This window comes from Sorex fumeus, unplaced genomic scaffold (genome assembly GCF_029834395.1).
Source record: "Sorex fumeus unplaced genomic scaffold, SorFum_2.1 ptg000003l, whole genome shotgun sequence".
Lineage (NCBI taxonomy): Eukaryota > Metazoa > Chordata > Mammalia > Eulipotyphla > Soricidae > Sorex > Sorex fumeus.
In genome coordinates this window covers 49,673,999-49,696,570 of record NW_026606060.1, presented here as the reverse complement: position 1 = coordinate 49,696,570, position 22,572 = coordinate 49,673,999, and the positions used below count along the sequence as shown (strand labels likewise).

Here is a 22,572-nt window from a genome sequence, read left to right as displayed (position 1 = left end):
CCTGGGAGGGATCTGTGTTTCCCTCTCCCTAGATGGGTGCGGGGGCGCGTGTGGTCAGTTGGGAGAAACAAGTTATGCCTCCAGTATCTTTATAGATAAAGATACCATTCTCAGCATATATGCCCATCCCTTTAGTCAGTTCCACGGTCCCCTTGAATGATCTGGTAACAAGTAGGTGGTGGAGAAGAGAGCGGAAACATGAGTTTTGGTATCAAACAAAACTAAAATTCTATCCCTGCTAATCACCAGTTGAGTATCCTTGACCAAATAGAGTTGTCCAAGCCTTAGCTTCATCAAGGAAAACTTGAGATAATTATTATAGTTATTACATCTGGTCATTTTCATTATTAAAATGGCACATATACAATGCTTTTTGCATGCCCATAGGATGCAACTGTTGGACAAGTGTTAATGTCTGTCCTAAGTGTAATTAACAACAATGTCTATAACCTTTCCTGTCTTGAATTCTGCAAAATGCAAGGGGAAAAAAAGTACTCTAAAATGGAACTGTTTGAAATTCATGTGAAGTAACACACATTATTAAAGGCAAAAAGCATTAAATGTAGAAATTTCTTTTTGGCTCTTAGAGCACCTTGAAATTTCTGTCAGAATTTGCATAGCTGCCTTTCTATGAACTAAAGTTGAAATACACAAAAAGGTACTATCTCTGCCATCTAAAGTACCTAAATCATCTATTGCACAGTGATCACTTTTCCAATTTTCAACGAATGAATGAATGAGTGAGTGAAAAAAATACTATTACCCAAATTGCCATTAATGAGTAGAAAGCATGAGAACAAAAGGGAAGATAAAGGAGAAAAGATGAGGCCAGGAAGACTAAGTGAGGAAAGATAAAAGCCCTCACTCATTCCTGTTTCCTCATGGACTCTGTTGACAGGAAGATGAAACCACAACCTGTGGTTTTCATGTTTAGAGACTAAGTAACATTGTGTGGAAATCACGAGATAAGAGACTAAGATGCTCACAATGTCAGTGCTATCTCTGCTCCTTCCTAGTCCTGAAAGACAGCTGAGGCGGGAAGAGGTCTTAGGGATGGGGGATACCCTAGGGAAACACATTGACTGATGGAAAGGGATAGACTTCAGGCTGGTGGACAGAGTATACACAGGCAAAAGGGCAACCAAAGGAGCAAGTAGCACAGAGATGGTGCTTCCAATGTGGCTGAGAAACATACTCAAGGGATCACAGAAGGCAGGTTTCTTCTTCCTCTTCCCAGGTGACCCAATGCTTTTCCATTTCTTGTTGGGGAGTGGGGAGGGGTTCCAAGAGGAGTTCTAGAGTGCTGGGAGGTTGGGTCTTATCGTTGAGGGTCTAAACACCTCTTCAGCACCAATCCTGTCTTCTGCGTCTGATGGAATCCGGGCATTCTGGGCTGACGCAAAGGCTCTGTCCCCGGACATGGAGGGAACCACCTGTTCTCAATGCCATTGTTTTTGTGATGTTTACAGTCTTCGTCCCCATCTATCAACAAGAAAATGAAGTCCCAAAGGAGAAGGAAAGGTGGGCCAAAGAAACGCCCAGGAGGGGAACAAAAGGAGGGGCAGAAGTAAGTCAGCAGATCAAAGGACAGAAGAAAGAGCAGAGGAGCTAGACATTGTGAACACAGAGGCAAAAGCAGGAAAATGGAGGAGAGAAGGACTAAGCAGAAAGAGGCAAGGACGATGAGAGAAGAGCAGACAGCGATAAAAAGAAGTGGGAAGTATTTAGAGGACTTGAAGACAAATTAGGCCTGGTGAATCTAGAAGTCACTAGATAATGCATGTAACCAAGAGAAGTCATCCATTGTGAGAGATGACTAATAAGCATGATGAAAATGGAGAAGTAAAGTCCAAGAAAGATGGCGGCCCGAAAGAAATAAATTAATTAAAATGTTAAAAGGGGCAAGCAAGAGACAACATTTCCCTCCCTTCAAAAGCAATTAAATAAGAGTGCGCCTTATGAAATTTTGTATGACTATTTATTGACAAATCATCCATATCAATACACGTCAAGTTAAATGTTAGGCCCAAATTCTCAGCAAGACTGAATTGCATCAAAGAAGTTCCCAGATTTCCTTTCCTGCAGTGTCACAGAAAGCTGCATGTCTTAATCAAGTTCAGGTTCAGGTCAAAGGTCATCCAATATTTGCCCAGAGGTCTTGGGGTCTGTGACATCTATGAGAAGAGCTAGTTTAAAATTTTATATGTTTATACTTTGGAGTCAGATGTAAAATTTTCATTAATTTTCCAAGGCTGCCATAAAATAACCATTGACTAGGGTGCTTCAACATCAGAAACTTATTTTTGTACACTTTTGGAAATTTAAGACTATGCTGTTGCAGGAAAAAGAGGTTCCTTTCGAGTCTCTTAATTTATAATTATTAGTTTTCTCTTACCTGTGTTTTTCACATCGTCTATACAGACCCTTTGTCAAATTTCCTTTTTTGTGTAAAGACATCAGCCATACAGTCATAGTGAATGTCCTTCTAAGACATCCCAAGGAATCACCTCATTTCAACTTAATTATCCAGATAAGGACCCTATTTCCTACCTCAAAGTCACTAGAGGGAAATATTTCAGCCCCAAAATTCTGGTGTTTATTTCAATCTCTGTAAGACACATTTTCTTTGTTTCTCAGTTTCCATCTCTCCCTCTCTCACTTATCCAAATATTGATCTTTAGATCTGATATTTTATGAGTACTTGCTCAGTGTGAATTTTGTAAGTATGTTATGTTAGAGCTATGAAAAATAATCAAACTATTCTCTCAGAAGCCATTTGGTTGAATCCCTGAATTTTAATAAAAATACTAAAATTCAGAAATGGATAAATATATGCTTGAATTCTAAGCTTCCCTCCTCCCGCTCAGCAGAGAACAGCATAGAATTAACCTGGACTAAAAAAAGAATTCTAAAAGAAAAGGACAGATAGATAATGGCCACATGAAAACCCCCACAAATTTAATATTTTTCTTCCTTTAGAAGGAAGGATATGTATAAGGGGGAGAGAGGGAGAGTCAAAGACAGAGAAACAAAAGGGTGTGTCTTACAGGATATAAGTAAGAACTGGATTTACATTCTTTGAAAGTAAAGAAAAATAAAATCACAGAATTTGGGTCTTAGAGATCTCCTTTAGCTACTTTGATTTAATGAACAGAAGTAGCATCTTATACAGATAATGAAGCTAAAAGTCTAAAGATCATCAAAATTATGGAATTAAAAGAGCAAAATGAGTGAAAGAGAGAAATGCTCTGCCATTTGAATGATTACAGGTGGGGGTAAGATTATAAAACCAAGACATAAAGCATCTCCTAATACCCTACTTTGAGGATGGTAAAAGTCCCAAAAATCTTCCTTTCTACTGCATCCAAGTCTACCATGCTTTTTACTTCAAGATCATCCTAGCTTCATGGTTCACTGAAGTCCCAGATCATATCGCCTAATTTAATCTAAGATGTTCCTGGCTCAAGTTTGAAGAAAAGTTCCACAAAGAAGCATGTCAGAGCCCAAGACAGAAGTCACACTACTACTGGCTTAGTTGCAAGTGGATGCTGTTTTATAGGAGCAGACCAAAAAATCAGGCTAGTTAGTGACCAAACCCAACTGAGATTACTCAGGAGACACTGACATCTTCTGCTAAGATAACTATTCTTTAGGAGCAGCTTTGGGCTTGAACCACCACCCAAAAAGTGTTTGCATTATATGGATGGCTCTTCAAAGTACCTAAATCTAATAGAAGACTGAACAGTTCATGTTCTATGGAAAAGTACCTTTGAGCATCCTCTCTTTCCATCTTTTGTAATTTTAAATTTGAGTAATTACTAACTAAATACCTTATATGTCAAGGATTTGAAGCACATATTTAATCATATCAAATAATATACGTCATTCAAGGAAAAGAGCTAAGACTTTTTAAAAAAAAAAGGCAATAGTATTTTATGGCTGAAGAATGCTTAGGTCACAGACTGGATAAAAATATACATATTTTTTGAGTGGCCATTATCAGTTGTAAACCAAGCATGATATATGGCAGCATGTGATTTGTGAATAATATATATAAATAGGAGGAATTTACTCCTGAATAATACGAGTAAAATAGAACAAGTTTTCCTTCTATTCCTTAATATCAGTACAAATCACTTAATGATACATGGCATAATGCTAGATGGCAAAAGGAATAGAGAGACAGGAATCAATGAAGAAAGGGTATGAAAGGAAAGAAAGATAGAGGGAGAAGGAACAAATAAATGATATAGATAAGTGAACAGTGGTACGATTATAAAGTATTACTATTGAGATGAAAGGACTTTTATTCTTGTATAGGACAGTGAAGCTAGTACAGAGTGAAACAGGGAAGTCACAGGAATTATGCTCTCAGGTGTCTGACATATTTAGAATTTACTTTTCTTACCTAAATTAAAATGATTCCAGGACCTACTACTAAGAATGGCAACAGACTAACTACTTTATAGTGAAAATTACATCCCTGTTAGTATCATCAGTGCTACCTTAATGTGGGCAGAGTAATAATCATTTAAATTCTACTACTTTAATATGATGTCAGACTATTGAAAATATGTAGGGAATCAGGGTGAGATACTGAAGTGATGGAAGTATTTTTAAAGAGCAACTACAATGTGCAAACTTCTATAATTGGCTTGAAGGATATAGAAAGGGTTCTTCTAAGACTTAGGAATTAAAGGTACAGAATCTAGAGTTGGAAAGCTGGGTTCAAATTCTGTGCTTTTAAATTTACTCATTGTATGATCTTGAACAGATAATAAAATGTACCCATGCCTCAGTTTCCTCATGTGCCAAATAAGGATGATAACTGAACTGACCTCATATAATTATGAAGATTTATTGAGATCATGGGGGTGAGCATCCATGTGTACATATGTAGTACACATGTACACATGTACATTTTAAGCACATCAGAATGCTTAAGATGGTGGCTGGCACATAGTAAGCACTATGAAAGTTTCAGCTACTGTTATTTCACAGTTATGAAAATTAGAGCCATCTGATAAAAAATAGGTCTCTCAAGTGGAAGTGGATCTCAATATTAGCAAAACCTTCAAGTCCAAACTTTTCAACACTTTTTTGACAATGTGGTGCTAAAATTTCAAGCGTTTGACAAGCAAAGATAACTCAGTCATTGACTAAAACCTCTTCCAGCCCAGAGAAGGCCATTTTTATGAAGAATTCCAACTTAACTAGTAGCTCTGCTCTCCCAAGTGAAGAACGATTAACTGTCAATTTTCGGTCATAGAATGAACTTTTTGGGAAAACCACCATTTTTTTCAACCACTTAAAATCAAATGTAATATGTGTTTTCATTTCACGGTGCCTGGGGAAAATTTAATTGTAGCATGAACTCCAGCTCTTGCTAGTTATAAGTAAAACTGCCAAAATAAATAGAAATGTGGGATATTTCCGGGCTCACACAGCTTCCGGGACATTTGAGTTTCTAGGACTGCCGATTTGGTGCCTTTCACAAGCATTAGATCTGTCAAACATCTCCCAAAAACAAACAAAACCTCAAACAGCTTCCAATAAGCATACTGCTAGGATGCAAGGGTAGAAAAGAAGGCAAAGAAATGAACTCCCAAAGAATTTCTCCCCTTCTCTTTCCTCCATCCCCTGATCACCTTCCTCCCACCAGTCACTAACAAGGAACAATATTTATTTAAGCAATAAATTTACTTTTTTCTTAAGTTCTTTATCATTCACTGGGGGAAGATGGGCTCTATTCTGGTCACTTGCCAATAGAAAAGAAATAGGATTAAATATATATATATGTATATATATATATATATATTTACCCAATAATGACTAGCTGATTCTTAATCCCAGAGTACACTTGATAAGTCTAAAATTATTGTAATAATGAAAGATAAATATTTTTAAAGTAAAATGGGTTTTATAAAGATTTGAATACTCATTACAGAGTTGCTCAAGATATATGTTCATCTTAATAATACAAAGTCCAACTACTGATGCCTTTGAAAATCAGATTCAGTATTTAGTGACCAAAGCAAGACAAATCGACTTTTATTGAAGTTACTGAGGTTCTTCAGAGCTTATTAAACTTCTAAAACTACAAGGTCAAAAGTCAGCACCTACACCCTCAAAAACATTATTAAAGGCTCCTCTCCTCAATGCCCACTTATCTGGGTTCTTCTTTCTTGCCTTTAGAAAATGTTCCATTATTTTCATTCAGCATCCAAAAGAGGTTAATTCTAAACAAAAATTATGTGTAGACTTGAGAATAAAAACATGGATATGAGAGCAGTAGAGAGACAAGGGGCTCAGGATTCCAAATCTGGTAGTAGTAGAACAGAGCTAAAATTTCTGACTATTGTAGAAACGGTTGGAGCAATAGCATAGCAGGTAAGGTATTTGCCTTGCACACAGCCAACATGACCAGCCCAAGTTCGATTCCTCCACCCCTCTCAGAGAGCCCGTCAAGCTACTGAGAGTATCTCGCCCGCACGGCAAAGCCGGCAAGCTACCCGTGATGTATTCGATGTGCCAAACACAGTAACAACAAGTATCATGATGGAGACGTTACTGAGCCCGCTCGAGCAAATTGATGAACAACGGGAGGACAGTGCAATTGTAGGAACACTTGACAGCTCCCGTGAACTGTTGCAACATAAATAACAAGAGCTAGAAACTATTATGGAAATTTTTCATCTTTAGTTTATTAACTGATTTTAAAGATCCATTGGTCATAAACTAACTCTTTGGGAAAAGTGGAAGTTTGAAATAAACTAAAAAGGTACATCCTTTTAATTTATAATTTTTTTTTAAAAAGACACCAATTTTAAATGTTTATGTAGTTATTTACTTTTTATAACCCTAGCAAATAGTTTTAGGAAAAAGAGGATTCTTCTATTTCCTTTGTTTTTTCTGTGTTTGTGGATGTGTGTGCATGCATGTGTTGTTATATGTAGTTTTGTGTGCCAGCATCATCATATACACTGAGGGTTTGGGGTAAATGATTTTCCAAAATTATAGGTAAAAAGTTTCTTCTGTAAAATAATAGAGAAAAACTTCATAACTGCTTTGTTTTCTTAGAGACCTAGGTTCTAAACCTAACTAGAATACTATACCAAAAAATGAAGAGATCATTAACTGAAGGAATAGAGAGAGAATCAGTTTTCTTTCCAGAGTATCTCAACCACTTCCAACCAGAAATCAGTTATTTTTACAAAGTGCCAATTTAGAAACATCCATGTAAATTCTTAAACAACACAGTCAAAATTTAGTACAACAATCCCATGTTCCAATCAGTATCCTCTGTCCCTATATCTACTAGAAATTAGAATTGTTAGTAAAGACTATCAAGTGCCTTTTCTACCACTTATCCCTTTCTTAACCATCATCTTCTAGCTTTTTCTCCTTACTCTGGCATAGGCTTTTGTTCTGTTGGCAAAGAAACATATATTTATTTAAACAGGTCCATGCCACTATAACTATGGGGACAAAGGGAAGCAATGATTTACACTCTCCTCCTTGCTCCTCTAACTTGCAGTCAGAATTTTGTAACAAGATGCTCTAGAAATAAAATCTATGAAATAATTAGTAGAGTGGTAACTCCTTTCTAGTAACAAAGCTCCATCACTCCCAATGAGAAATTACAGAATTTTGCATCAAACCCAAAATGACCAAGTGATCCGTGCTTCCAAGCTGGGCTTTTTATGCCACTTCCCCCCCCCCCCCAAAATTCTGTGTTAAACTATATAAACATTCTCGTGGAGCTTTTTGTCTGACCATCTATGTAGGGTTAAATAATCAAAGATCAACCAGCCCTGCCATCTGTGAAAATAAGACTTGCTATTTTTACAGCTATAGATAACAATTATGGCAAAACAAAAAATTCCAAATGATTAGAAATAAGACCATTACAGGGGTTGAGTAATTTTTTCTAATCAATTAACAATTATAGACTTGGGAAGCAGTGTTCATCAATATTTATATTGTGTGTCAGTAGAGAGTGCTGGATTAGTTCATGAGGCAAGGCAGGACCAGAAGAAATGAAAAATGTAAATGAATCAGTCAGTAAGAGATGATGATGATGGCGATGGTGGTGATGAAGGTGATGATGGTGATATTGCTGCTGCTGATGATATTGCTGCTGCTGATGTTGGTGAAGATGATGATACTGATGATTCGGTCAATATTTACTTACCTGGGCTAGTATCGGGTCCTAGTTTTTCTTTCTGTAAATAATATTTGTTTTCTTTTCAAAAGAATACTAGGATATGGTTTGTAGAAGTGCTTTTGGCACCCAGCAACAGTTTTGAATTTTAAACACTGTATACACGCATGAGTTGTCCTCATGCCATTTTCTGTCTTGGAAAAGCACTGGCTGGTACCCTGCACTTTTACTTTAATATGCTGAAGGCTCACATCAACCTCAAGTAGACACAAATCACTTTCACTTGTCATAGTGTTATTTTGTTCATCCTAAAAGTTCATCAGAGTCTTTCAAACTTCCAAAATTCCTCTCAGTTTGGTGAGGAGGAAAATTCAGAACACAGCATTTCAATGTTCTGCCCAGATATGTCACACACAAAGAGCGAGTAGAGAAGGGAAACACCCTTTCCTTCTAATCCTGTGAACTCATCACTATTTCACTGAAATGACACCAAAAGGTACCAACTCTGGGCTTCTCAAATTTCCAGAAGAATGCAAAGAAGTTACTACCCACACCAACTAAAGCACCCCTACATAAGTGGTCCATAAGATAAAATAATGGCATTTTGGAAGTTTAAGAAAGGGAAAAAAATCCAGTTTTTTAGGTAAGAATGTGCTGAATCTTTAGCATGTATCAGTGAAACTGCTAGAATTTGGTGTTTTGTTTTTTAAAAACACCACAACATTTGCACATTTTGACAATTTCAAAATCATTCCCTCTGGAGCACCTAGTGTGCATAAACCATTTTTTTACTTGAAAAATAAAACATAATTTTTTACTTAGAAAAATAAAACATAATAAGCTACTCTTGTAACTGGTCTAAGCAGCTGAGAACCCTGAAGGATTTTCAACCTCATTCTAGACTATGAGAGAAAACATAAATACCTCTTACCAGTGAGGGAAAATACCCTTCAGTATTTTTTTATTTTCTTTTTTTTCCAAGATTTTTAAGCCATTTTAGTCAGTGATATCTTATATTATAGACAAAACAATTTGAAATAGTTTGATGATATCCTTTGAAGAGTGAGAAAGTTGCTAAATCAGGATAATCTTAAAATAATCATGGAACAGACCCAAGTTCCTAATTCCTGTGATTCCTGGAGACACACCAGTCACAAAGGTGGAAAAGGGAGAGTGATGCATCTAAAAACTCAACATTTAAGGGAGTACTGTGCTCCCAGAAGATAGGTACTCGGTCTCCAGCAGCATGAGATGTGTTTCGTTATCTGAAACTATAAAAAATACTGGGGGTGGGGGTGGCAGGGGACACTTCATAGCTGGTGTTTTTTAGGCACATTACATATGAAAAGGATATAAAGAGCTTTACCTTTTACCTGTAAATATTCTTAATTATCTCCAGCACAGCGGGTAGGGCGTCTGCCTTGCACGCAGCCAACATGGCCGACCCGAGTTCGATTCCTCCGCCCCTCTCGGAGAGCCCGGCAAGCTACCGAGAGTATTCGATATGCCAGACACAGTAACAACAATGTCTCCAATGGAGACGTTACTGGGCCCGCTCGAGCAAATTGTACCCCACATTGTGCTGAAAATGACTAACTGACATTCCAAGGTATTATTTAAAGAAATAGTGAGACTGGAATCCAAACTCAACATGGGCTTCAATTTGTGAATCATGTACAGTGCCTTTTCTCCTGTATTTCTTAAAATTTATTGTACCATGGTCCATCAATTTTAAATTTCATCAAAAGAGGACTTCTAGGTTCTTTGTCCTTGTACAGACCAGAGCAGAAAATAGGAGTCATACAAGGTTGGCTGTGGAACTAGACTCTCTATGCCACCAAACTATGCTGTAACAAGCATTTCATCATTTGCTACTTTTCTCAAACCATCTAGCATCTGGGGAGGAGACAGAGGTACAGGAATCCTGCTACTTGCCCTCATGGAATTTACCCTGCAGTAAGGAAACAAACAGTACATCTACCCTCCAACAAAGACAGGCCCAGAGGGGGCTCTGATAGCACAGAAGCCAAGACAAACTGACTTTGCTAACAATCAAGTTTGCAAACTGGATCCAAACCAAGAAATAGATACTCTGCACACAGAGATAGATAGGTAGATAGATAATATTGTTCAATGCCAGGTAAATATATGAGGATGACTAGATGCAACCATAATATTATGAAGTAGGTGCCCTGACCCCTTGTTTGTTCTACTGAAGAGGAAACTAACAAGGAGAGAGCAGTACCATGATTGACAAAGGCCCCACAGTTACAATGTGGAGAGCTGGGATCTAATCCAGGTGCATAATCCCACATTAACCAAGAAAGAGTCAAGCTGGCTTAAAGGAGCAAGGATTTTCTCAGGGTAAATGCCTGAGTGAAAAAATCTAGTAGAGGGTAGGGGACCCGGGCAAGCTTGTCAGGGTGCAAAGTAAATGTAAAGAATAGGAAGGAGAGAGGGAGAGATGATTGGATGGGAATGTGCTAGAATGATAGTTAAGAAAAGTTTAGCAAAGTTGCTGAGAAGCTCTAGAGCCAACACTGGTTAATAACAGAGTCCCGTGCTTCCTAGGAGGACTCTGCCTCAGTATCCACACCAGACTCAATCTTGGGCTTATGGGAGGGGCCTAGGACAAATAATGATAGTCAGAGAGGAAAGGGTCTGATTAGGAAATTATGACCATTCCTCAGATAACCACAGAAGAAAGCATAAAGTGATCTCCAGCCAAAAGCATGAGGTTAATCAGACCAACATGATATCCAAGCAACATCCCTCTCTCTTTGTTCAAGAGAAGGTCACTCCTCCATAGCATCACTCTCTCCACACATGTACCTCATCCTCTGTTTTTGTAAGTCACATGTTAAAGCATGGATTAGACTGTGTGGCACTTTTCTTGGCTCCTAGTGATAAGAGACTTGCCCAACAAAACTAAAATTTGAACTTGTGATTCCCTGAAGCAAAGAGATGGCACCTTTATCAAACTTAAGACTGAGACAGCTGACTCCATCTCCATAATCTCATTCATCTTCTAGCAAAGAAGTAAGGTAACCAATAGTCTATCCTTTCCAACAGGTAAAACCCTAATAAATAAGATTTATACTTCATATATCTTGCCTTCATTTTGCCTTTTGCAGAAAATCCATGCAGAGTTTGAACTTTGTGCTGTGCACTGGGTTGCTAATATCCCAACAGGACAGTATTTTCCCAGAATTTGTATAGAGTACCAAACCTTTCTTAGACTTTTTGTCATACAATACTTAATCTGTTTGGAATGGGTGGGGATGGAAACATGGTCCATTGAAAAGTCTACTGTTTCCTCCCTGAAATGTAAAGAGCTTATTATCAGCCTTCTTCTACATTCTGACCTTCTAGCCAAATCTCATAAAGAAGAAAGAGGGTTTAGAATATCCACCAGATTAGCTTTCATTAGTTAAGGACTGTGCTGCTAGGTTTCTATTGCTAACCACACAGTGGAACTCAAGTAACCCTTTTGTTGAGGGAAGGCATCCATTTCCAGTGTAGACTTTTACTTACCCTGTTAACCAATATTTTTTATGCTCTGAGATCATGAAGAGCTCATTGCATTATCATTTACCACTATTGAAAAGAGATTTAGACCTTGAGGCACTAGTTACAGTTTTATCAGCATATAATAAATATGAAAATCTCAGGTGATATGGATATCTTATTAAAATAATAAATTTCTTTATGATTAATCCCTGGGGGTTGGAGTGATAGCACAGTGGATAGGGCATTTGTCTTGCACGCTGCCGACCTGGCTTCAATTCCCAGCATCCCATATGGTCTTCTGAGCACCGCGAGGAATAATTCCTGAGTACATGAGCCAGGAGTAACTGCTGTGTATTGCCGGGTATGACCCAAAAAGCAAAAAAAAGCAAAAATAAATAAATAAATAAATAAATAAATGCGATTAATCCCTGATCTATGTATTTGTTCCATGTAACATCAAGGAAGCCACCGATTCTCGGTGAGCCTAGATTGTGAATGTCTACAAATAATATCACTTCATTAAGTGGTGGGGAAAAACTTATGATGTGCTAATGTTAATCAAGATTATTATTATTAATTATTATTATTATTGTCAATGTCATTAACAGTCCATGATCTTAATCTCAAAGTCTGTGGATAGCTTTCCCTTGGAATAAAAATGAGAGGGCATCATGGGGGAATGTGATTGACCCTTTCAAAACATTCTCCCACTTCTTAAATCTCTACAGATAAGTCACACAGTGTGTAATAAAGCATATCACAAATGAGGTCCCTCTTACACATATTACCAGAAGAGCTGGCTAACCTTTCAAAGGTATACATTTCCTCAGTCAGCCTCCCTGAACTAGAGTGAGAACCAAATGGTTATTGTTTTCAAATAATCTTACCTTCCCCCATGTCAATTGGAAACAGTATTTACTCACTACTGTTTTGCTTTTCAAAATATGTCTAGTTGCATACTAGAAACAGTTTCAGCTGGCTTGTTTGTCTTGGACAAGCTGTTGAAGTGAAAATTTTTTGCTTAGCTAAATGTGGGGCAGTTTCATAACTCTTTAAGAAGTGCATGGAAGGTGAGTGCCAGCCCCGCTGGCTGGTTCTAACATGTCTTCACTTGCCGCCCATTGTCACTGGTAGCCAGAGTAATTAAATTAAGACTATGAGCAGAGCAACAGATGCAACTGAGACGAAATCCCAGAGTGCTTTTGTTTTGTCACTGTCATTGTCTGCAACAAAGAAGTCTCATGTGAAAGCCTGGGAAGGAAGCCAAATGGGAACCAGACAACATTGACATTGCAGCTGGGTTTGAATGGCCTCCGCCTTCAGCGTGTGTGTGTGTGTGTGTGTGTGTGTGTGTGTGTGTGTGTGTGTGTGTATGGGAACCGCAGGAAGGGGCTAGACTCTGCCCATGACTTTGCCACCACAGACCCGGGGGCCGGGGGTGAGGCGGAAGACCAGAGGATGCCTCTGCCCCAAATTTATATTCTAAATCTTTTCTTTCAGAGTAAAGAAAAAGAATCTCCAGCCAGAGAGATAGTATAGCATGTTTGTCTATTTTGTTTCTGCTGACCTGGGTTTCATCCTGGGCACCACCAGGAGTGACTCCTGAGCACAGAACCAGGAGTAAACCCTGAGCACTGCCAGGTGTGGCACTGCCAGGTGTGGCCCAATACTTCCCCACCAAAAAAAAAAAAAAGAGAAAAGGAAATCTCTGTTAGGATAAAGGATAAGACCCAACTCAATTGACTCAACCCTTTTTGTAAAGCGGTCATTAATTTGAAGGAGAAAATATTGAATATACCAGAAATTTTTCTTCTGGAAATTTGGGATTAAAAATTGTTAAGAGAGGAGATTTTTATCTGGCTTTTAAGAAAAGAAGTTGCCATTTCATTCTTAACTGAGTGTCCTTCCTCTGGGAATTATGTAGATTCTTAATTTTATTTTTTCTCAGCTCTTAAGCAAACAAACAAAAGAGTTAAAATTTGCAATATGTTTTTGTACTCGTTCATTAGTTAGTTATTTGAAAACAGGTTATATCCTCCAAAATAGATATTTGAGATGAGGACCCATCCAGAATTCAACAGGAAGTTTTAAGGAATTTGGGTTGTTAGCAGTTTTCCCCTGTAGTTTCAAAGGTCTCATTCCACATTTTAGGAAAATTACTTTAACAAGGCAGAATAAGATAAATGATGAGGAATGCAAATAGAAGGCTGGAGAGATAGCTCAAGGGGCTGAGCATTTGCTTTGCATGCAAGACACTCATCCCCAAAAGTAAATGGCCCCCAAGCACTGTCTTCAAAGACCTCAGGCACAGAACTGGGAATACCACCTGCTATCCACAGCACCTCTGGGTGTGGCCACATGACCAAAGGAATGCAAGTTTATTTGTTGGTCAACAGTAGATGCTTTGTACAGCACAAAGAGAAGTAGACTTAGCAAATGTATGACCATTGGGGAATTTTAGGTAGGTTCTTTGGGGGAATTTTAGGTATCATCTACCTAACATTTCCGGCTTTCTGGAGTGGAAATTATGCCAGCTATTTTAATGAACAGTTTCTTTCTACCCAGGTTGTGCAGGATTACAAAGTGCAGACTAGATTTTATGAAGGATGTGGTGGTAACCTAAATGTTCCAGGTAGAGCTGAAAAGCATATGTTAAAAAAAAAAAATCCCAAATCCCTAAGGGCCTTGCCAATATCTACAATTTTTAGGAATTGGAAACTGCTTCTACCCCAGTTTACTCTTCAGGTCTCAAGTTTGGAGGTTACCTAAGATCCCTTACAGATATCTAAGCTCTAAGTGAGTGGGCAAGGAGGTATTTACCTTAGCAAGGAGGTAGACTTTGGAGATTCCAGTCACCATAATGAGAACTCTTATTTTGAATCTGGATGGAAACATATGAGGATAAGAAGCACTACGGCTCTTTGAGGCTCGTTTTATACCAATATTTGTCCACTATGTCCCCAGTAGAAGGCGTCCTGCTAGAGGTAGAAACAAGAGAAGAAGCAATTTAAGTATAAGTAAAGTAAAAGTAAGTAAAGGCCCTCCCGTTGATCGTCGATTTGCTCGAGCGGGCCCAGTAACGTCTCCATTGGAGACTTTGTTGTTACTGTGTCTGGCATATCGAATACTCTCGGTAGCTTGCCGGGCTCTCCGAGAGGGGCGGAGGAATCGAACTCGGGTCAGCCATGTTGGCCGCTTGTAAGGCAAACGCCCTACCGCTGTGCTATCACTCCCGGCAAGCTACAGAGAGTATTCGATATGCCAGACACAGTAACAACAAAGTCTCCAATGGAGACGTTACTGGGCCCGCTCGAGCAAATTTAAGTATATAAATGTAAATGCCATTTCCTCCTTGACTTATTTCACTTTCAATTTGTCTAAATAAGCTTTGCTGTGTATATTTAATGAGCATATAATAATATTAGGGAAATAGAACTTTTCACCTCTTTTCAGAGGTCCATATTTATACTCATTCATCCATTTTTCCTTTTCATTCATTCTATAATTATTTGTGGAGCTGCTATACTATTCTTGTACAGTCAGTGGAGAGGGCTCTCACAGCAGAAAAAAAATAAGAAAGAAATTATTTAGCATTTCTACCCTGCTATCACAGAACTTCCATTCTGAGAAAGACTCAATATTCCTTGGGTAACCACATTTCTTGTTGTCACACTGTCCTCCTGTTGTTCATTGATTTGTTCATTGATTTGCTTGAGTGGGCCCAGTAATGTCACAGGTAGCTTGCCAGGCTTTGCCGTGCGATTGCGGTACTCTCGGTAGTTTGCCGGGCTTTCCAAGAGGGGTGGAAGAATCGAACCCAGCGCAGCCGGGCTGGCTGCACATAAGGCAAATGCCCTACCACTGTGCTATCGCTTCAGCCAACCTAAAGTCAACCTGCAGCAAACTATAAACTAATCATTTCTTGTTAATGAGTGAATAATAGAACCAAAGCAAAGATTCTAAGAATTTTTTCCTGAAATAGCTGGTTTCAAATAGATATGAAATGCAAAGAAGCAAGAAAAAATAGAAGGATAGAGAAGGGGGGGAGAGTAATTCTGTAATAATATGTTGGTAGCTAATAATTATATAGTGTTTCCCATGTTCTAGATTTATAGAAAGTGGAATTTTGTGCTAATTCTTCAATCCTAAATCCTGCAAGGTAGAAACCATCATCATTCTAGTTTAGGATAAAAAAATTGAGATTTCTGGGGGCTGGAGGGATGGCACAGCAGTAGGGCATTTGCCTAGCATGCGACTGACCCAGGTTTGATTCCCAGCATCCCATATGGTTCCCTGAGCACTGCCAGGAGTGATTCCTGAGTTCAGAAGTAGGAGTAACCCCTGAGCATCGCCGGGTGTGACCCCCCAAAATTGAGATTTCATTTGTACAAATTTACATAGCTAGGAAATTAGGGAGTTGGGGTTTGAGACAAGCTCACAATATTTGTGATTTTGCAAATTCTACATCAATTAGAACACTTTCTAATCTTCAACTTTTAAATATATTTCACTTGCCGAAGGAAAAATGGACAAAAATGCAAAAAAGAGAAAATCCTTTTTTAACAAAAAATAAAACAGAACAAGCTACAATTAAACAACAATATGATTCTAGAAAGTGATTTTTCTTTCTCATTAGGAAAAGATCCTTTAGACCAGAGATTAAATTTATTATGATCTCTTTCCAATCAGCGAATCTGTAATAGCAATAGAGGGATAGAAACACATTTTGGTGTGCTATTACAGTAGTTGTGGTTGCCATGTCACCAGGGATTACACTAAAGTAGCTTGAGTGAGGATTAGCTAGAGTGAAAACTTAAGACCCATACACCCATACATACATACATACATGTATGTCATTCTCAGGAAAGACGAGTAAGACTTTAGAGATGGAAGGTGGGAGTCAATGTTATCAATCAATGGGTAGGTAAGAAAACTTCATCAAGTTGATGTTACATCTTCTTCTTTCTTTTTAGGAAGTACATTTGAAGAACGCAAGTAGAGGAAGTGCAGGAAACAAGAATTACAGAATGTAGGAAGTCCTGAAGAGTGAAGAATGATATAACACCGGCAGGATCTTTTGTTCTGCACAATTGTCTGTTGAACACCAGAAGACCTACCAAAAAAAAAAGTTTGATAATAACAATGCAAAAGATGGGCATTTCCCCCAATGAAATACGCAAGTAAACATTCCAACATTGTCTTTAGGAGTGATTGTTAAAAGCTTTGCACCTTGCAAAAATGGTCTTGGAGTTGGTAGATTGCTATTGATCCTTTATCAATAATGTTCAATAGAGAAATATATATGTATATACATACTTAAAATATATACATATATACATATATACACACACATATATATATTTTAGACCCTGCCTCTCAAGAGCCACAAAGCATGGGTGTTGTATAGATCCAATTGCACTAAATTTGTCTCTGAATCTTGGCTATTGGAGCCACTCATTCAGCAGCCTTGTATAAGTGGTTTATTAATTTTTTTATTTGCACTTCTTTCTACACAACCACAACCTATTTGTTTTACAATGTCTAATAATCTTGTTTGTGTATCTCCCTTCCCTCTCATTGCCTTTTTATTTGCCTAACTTGGCCTCCTCCATAGCAGCAACAAGCAATCAAATATTATTACACCAGTCTATGACCCACAAGACTCTATCTGTGACATTTGTACCAAATATAAATTGGATGCATTTATTTTCAACTCAAAGCTTTATTTTTCCACCTCTTTAAAAAAAAATGTAAGTGGTAGCAACTTTGAGGCCAATCATTTTTAGGCATGTGTTTTAAGCATATAAAAGTCTTAAACTTTCCATTGTTCCATCCAATATGTTTTTATGCAACATAATTAGTAAGTTTTCTTTCTCTTTATGTTTTTCCATATAAAGCACTATGTAAATTTAGCATATCAATAATACAGGATATATCAGCCGTATGCAAAACTCTGTTTTTTAGTACAATGGTGCTATTTTGTAGTTTGTTATACGAAAGAGTCTGGCCAAAATGGTAAAAGGAGAAAGCAAAAGCAAAGGGGAATCCTGGAGCCAAAGATGCCACAGAGGGGAAGGGGACTGAGAATCCGCTCAATGGGGAAAGAAGATCAATTTTTCCAATTATGCCTTCTTAGGAAAATGTAAGGCACAAAGATCATGGATATGAATTTATGGGCGAGTCCAGAGAGGAGTAGAAAAAGCAGAATGCCAGGAATTTTAATACTTCTGGTTTCTTTCTCTCCCTGGAGAAACAAATCTGCTGATTCTGCCACAGACACACTTCTGTGTGACCTTGGACAAGTTATTTCACCTCTCTGTGCCTCAGTTTTCTCTTCTGCAAAATAGGGGCAATATGCCATCTTCCTACCTCACCAGGGTGGTGTGAGGATGAAGAATATAAAGTTCCAGATGTTTACCCTGGGTTGCTTAGAGAGTGCAAGGTCAGAGTAATTGAGTTGTTGGGATGCAAGGAATTCTACAAATAATCCACTGACAGGTTCCTGGGAAATTGCATAGCTGAAAGTCCCTGACTTGGCCTTTTTGTCAACACAGGTGACCAGTTGTTAAATGACAATAGCTCACACCTCACTTAATACACTTTCAAAATAAACTAGAAAACTGATTCACAATTTGATTTTGAACTCTGCATTCGGATTTAGGAGTACAAAGTAGAGAGAGAGAAATGGGAAAAGAAAAAAGAGAAAAGCAAAAAGATTTCTACCAGCAAAAGGGTGATTAACTAACTGCTGACGCTATCACTCGCTTAGACTCTTCTTGGCAGTTGTAAATTAGTAATCCTTTTTCAATTATAAGTGATACACTATTCATTTTGAAATGCAGTCACCATTTCTCTTAGGTCAAGTGGAAAAAGTCCCAATATTTTAAATGTTAAACAAATATCTAGTAAAAATTCAGTTTCTTTAATAAAATTTTCTCTTATATATATATATATATATATACATATATATGCACATAGTATTGTAGTTGTTAAAATATGCTTGACTACAGTTGCTAGTTGAAAGACAAAATTTTCCTCCACAACTAGAAATTTCCCCTCCTGTGTCCTTACAAGAGGGGCTCCTTGGCCTTCTGTGGGTATTTTTTTATTCACTCAAAGAAAAATTGATATCCAAAATCCAATGATGAAGATTGGCCCATCGCGGCCACCCAAGTGTCTATGGATCAAGATTTTCTCATTAGAACAATGAATCATCTGTCATTCAGATCTTTTTTATCAATCTTAGAACTTTTCTGTTTTTTTAAAAAAAAATACCTCCCCTGGGGTTGATTACCTCATGCACATTTTATCCCTTTCATTCTTGGAAAGTGTATATGGAAAACAAAATCAACATCTTTAGTTTTCATCCCACTGGCTCACCTCAAGGTTCAGAGGCCAGAAAAAGGAAAGGAAAGAAACTTTCTGGCTCTCTGCATACTGCAAAATGAAGAGCTCATTTAGTGGGGCCCCTGCTCAGCCAGCAAGCATGTTAACCCTATTACTGCCAAGTTCCCTATACAGTGTTCTGGCCACTGCCAACAGAAGTAAGAGAAACCTTGTAATGTTTGCCCTTCACTTGTTTTCCAGAGAGAGGGGTTTAGTCCAAGGATATGCTGGACCTCACTGTGTGATGTCTTGTCTCAGCCTTTTAAAATAACAAACTCCCAGCAACACTTCACAGGCAATCAAGGATACTTGTGGGTTTCTGTAGTTAGAGAAAGTAATTCTAAGGTGTTTTTGACTTATTTTTTTCATTTAGTGATTCTATTCACAGCCAAAAATGTCCCAGTAAGAAAGCTAAAATGTGTTAAGCTGAATTATCTTTCTTAACTTTTCTTAAAACGTGATCCTCTCCGACTGAATAAAAAGTCAACTAATGAAAAACGTACTGATTATACTAAGCCACTATCTTATTTTTAAAAAGCTCAAAGAAGCTAATGTGTGGCAAACTGTAACTGTCACTTGCTTGCTCCTAACATTACCACAGCAGGATAATCCAGGATTGGTGGGCTGGAGCACCTAAAATTTTATAGCTTAAACAACTTTATAAGCTTTGCTTTGGAATTATATTGCTTTAGATTTTTTAAATGCTGCATTTTTTAAAAAATGTTGATAGAAAAAGCTGAAAATGCTGGTAAGGTTGAGATTTCCATTTCTAGTCTTAGTCCCCATTAAATTAATGATATTGACTCCCTACTTTAGATTTCTGTTCTCACTCCCCCAAATTATGTAACAATTATATCTGAACAGTTTTGTATAGGGAGACTCCCATAAAAATGTTAAAACATCTATTATAAACCACTCTTCTATTGATAAAGAAAACTGTCACAATGCCTGCCCTCCGCATACACACACACACACACACGTGCACTTACTTCCACACTTGCACTCACAGAAGTACTCATCCGAACAGTCCAATGAAGTCTTAGAATAAATCACTTCCTCGATATATCTTAATTTTAAAAAAAAAATGAAGCAGAAGAAAAACCTGACTTCCCTTGAGAATCCTTCCCTCTTTGGAATGTCAAAGTTTGTATTGATGAAATTATCCCATGCACTGTGGTGGCTCCAGGATTTCTGATCCTAGTTTATGCACTTGGGAGGATATTGAAAATGAAAGATGTAGCACATTTTGCTTTCCCATTTATTGTTTGGCCAGTTATGCCAATGTGGTGCTATTGTTTCTTTAAGAAAGTACTTGACTAAAAAAAAAAGAAAAAAAGAAAAAAAGAGAAAAAAAGGAAAATTGAAAAAAAAGAAAGCATAGACATATTTTTTTAAAGTATGAAAAACAACAATTCTATAAATATATGGCTTAATAAAATATCATTAAGTCTAGCCACCACCACCTTTCAACATTTTGTCACTCACAAGTGGCAACACTATTCACCAAATTGTGAGTTTGGGGGTGTCGGGGTAAAAGACAGACAATTTTTAAAATTAGAAGTCTCCGTTATTTTGTTGGCTCCAAAACATGTCAAATTTAGCAATCTATTATCCAATTGAGCACCTTGATCAAGAGCATGGAGTATAAATGGAAAAAAAAAAGAAAGAAAATGACCTTAAAGGCAAACAGTGAACAGAAAAAGATGATTAGGTTTCTTGTTGATTTTTGTATTCTCTGCTCTAAGACAGATAGTTAGCAAGTGGAGAAAATTAAAAAAAAGAAACAATAGATAATTTCACCTGCAAACAGACAAAACCAGCTTCTGCCACATCCTCATTGACTAATTCTTTGGCATTTGCTAGTTTATAGAAGATGTTCTCCTTTCATGTAAACATCTCAAAGAACAGTTGTTCCCAGAAAAAAAAGCAATCACTAGTCTCACTGGGAAATGCTGGGAAGTGTTTCCCTCTGAGATCGCAGTTACCCATTGATAAGGAAAGAGAAGAATTTATGAGAAATTGTTGAAAGAAATTGTTGGCTAACAATCTGTGAAGACTTTTCTGTTTCATTTTTTATTGGGGGGGCGTTTTTTTTTACTTTTTACAGTCTTTATGAATATCTTAGTGTTCAAACCTGACTGGTTTTTTTTTTATATTGGAATAAGGAATGATAAGTTAAACCCACATAGACTCTTTAAAACTATAGGCTAGATAGAAATGTATGTTTGACTTATTAATGCTATAATCTGACTATTTAAAGCATTTTTGCTAGTTTTCATCTTAAAAGAGTGTACTAATTTATTAGAGCACATCCTCCTCAGCTCTGTTCCCACCTAAATTACCTGAGCTTTTCCACCAGTGTTTTCAAAAAGTAAATCAAATTTATTCACTATGGAATAATTTCCTTGATTTAAAATACACTTGTGACTCTTTCTGTCCCTCTCCTACAGTCATCAAAAAAGTCAGAATCTGAGGGGACAAAATGAAGAGGAAAATTTTGTTGATTCTTTGTTTGGGATTTGTTTGTTTGTTTTCCATGCTAGTGTTTAATCCTGTAGTACATTATTGCTTCTTGCTATTTTAATATTCTAAAAGTCTTTCCTGTTAGGTATTAGAAAGACACATAAATATCTTTTTTGTGTGTGATATATATTTAAAAATAAAAAGAGATGTGAAGACTGAAGCTTTAAGTGCGTATGGTACAGGATAAAGGTATCCATTTAAATAGCCAAGTCCTATCTGGAAGAATTCTTTTTTTAAAAAAAGTCTCTTAGTTAATATGGTGGCATAGGGGACTTTTGAAACTGTCTTTATTCCTTCCAGCCTTTATTCATGTATTATATGCCTCAAATTTTTTACATAGAGCTGACCAATTTGAAACTGAAATCAAAAGGGGCCTCTTTAAAAACATACAGCTCACACTCTGATAAAAATATACAGCTCACATGTTCACTGTTCATTGGTGATGCCACAGTGATCTTAAACTGGTCCCTCCTTTTCCCCATTATCTAATGTCATTGATACTGTCTTCAAAGAAAAAGTTTAATTTAGACAGAAACACAAAGTTTAAATGAAGCCTGATGGAGAACGTTCACTGAATCACCTGTCACTTTCAAAACAACCTTTCAAGATCCTTCTCCTTTTGAAAATCTCTCTCAGGCCTACTATACCCTAAAATGGAAAGATTATTCATTTTCTTTCACCCAAAAAGCACTGATGTACATGTAGGAAAAATGAAAGTTGAGTGCTAAAATCCCTTGCAAGCACTCACTTCCCCACCCATAGCAGTCACTTTTGTTAATCCCTTAATCTGATTTGATCTGGATATTTATCTTGTACCTGCTGCTAAACACACTGCAGGGGGGACTCTGAAACCTCCGTCTATCACATCTCTGATCTGTGTCTGTGTATCATTAAAATGTCTATTCAAAACATCAAAAACTCTCATTCTGCAGCTTCTATTCAGTTTACATAAAGGCGTAAAGGCCATGGCAGATCTCTTTTTGCTAAGA

General features: G+C 37.4%; 1 protein-coding gene across 5 annotated transcripts in view; it reads left to right on the top strand.

Moving 5' to 3' along the window:
• IGF1 (insulin like growth factor 1) overlaps nucleotides 1–22,237 on the top strand; it is a 79,666-nt gene extending 57,429 nt beyond the window's left edge. For 2 of the 5 annotated variants that reach the window (XM_056117565.1, XM_056117591.1), the window contains exons 4-5: nucleotides 1,470–1,521; nucleotides 16,648–22,237. In XM_056117565.1, coding sequence (XP_055973540.1) covers nucleotides 1,470–1,521; nucleotides 16,648–16,673 — 78 coding nt within the window. In that variant the 3' untranslated portion in view covers nucleotides 16,674–22,237. Of the gene's footprint in view, nucleotides 1–1,469; nucleotides 1,864–16,647 lie in introns of those variants that run through there. The other 3 variants (XM_056117574.1, XM_056117582.1, XM_056117560.1) reach the window with 3 other exon arrangements.
• Nucleotides 22,238–22,572: the final 335 nt, after the last annotated feature.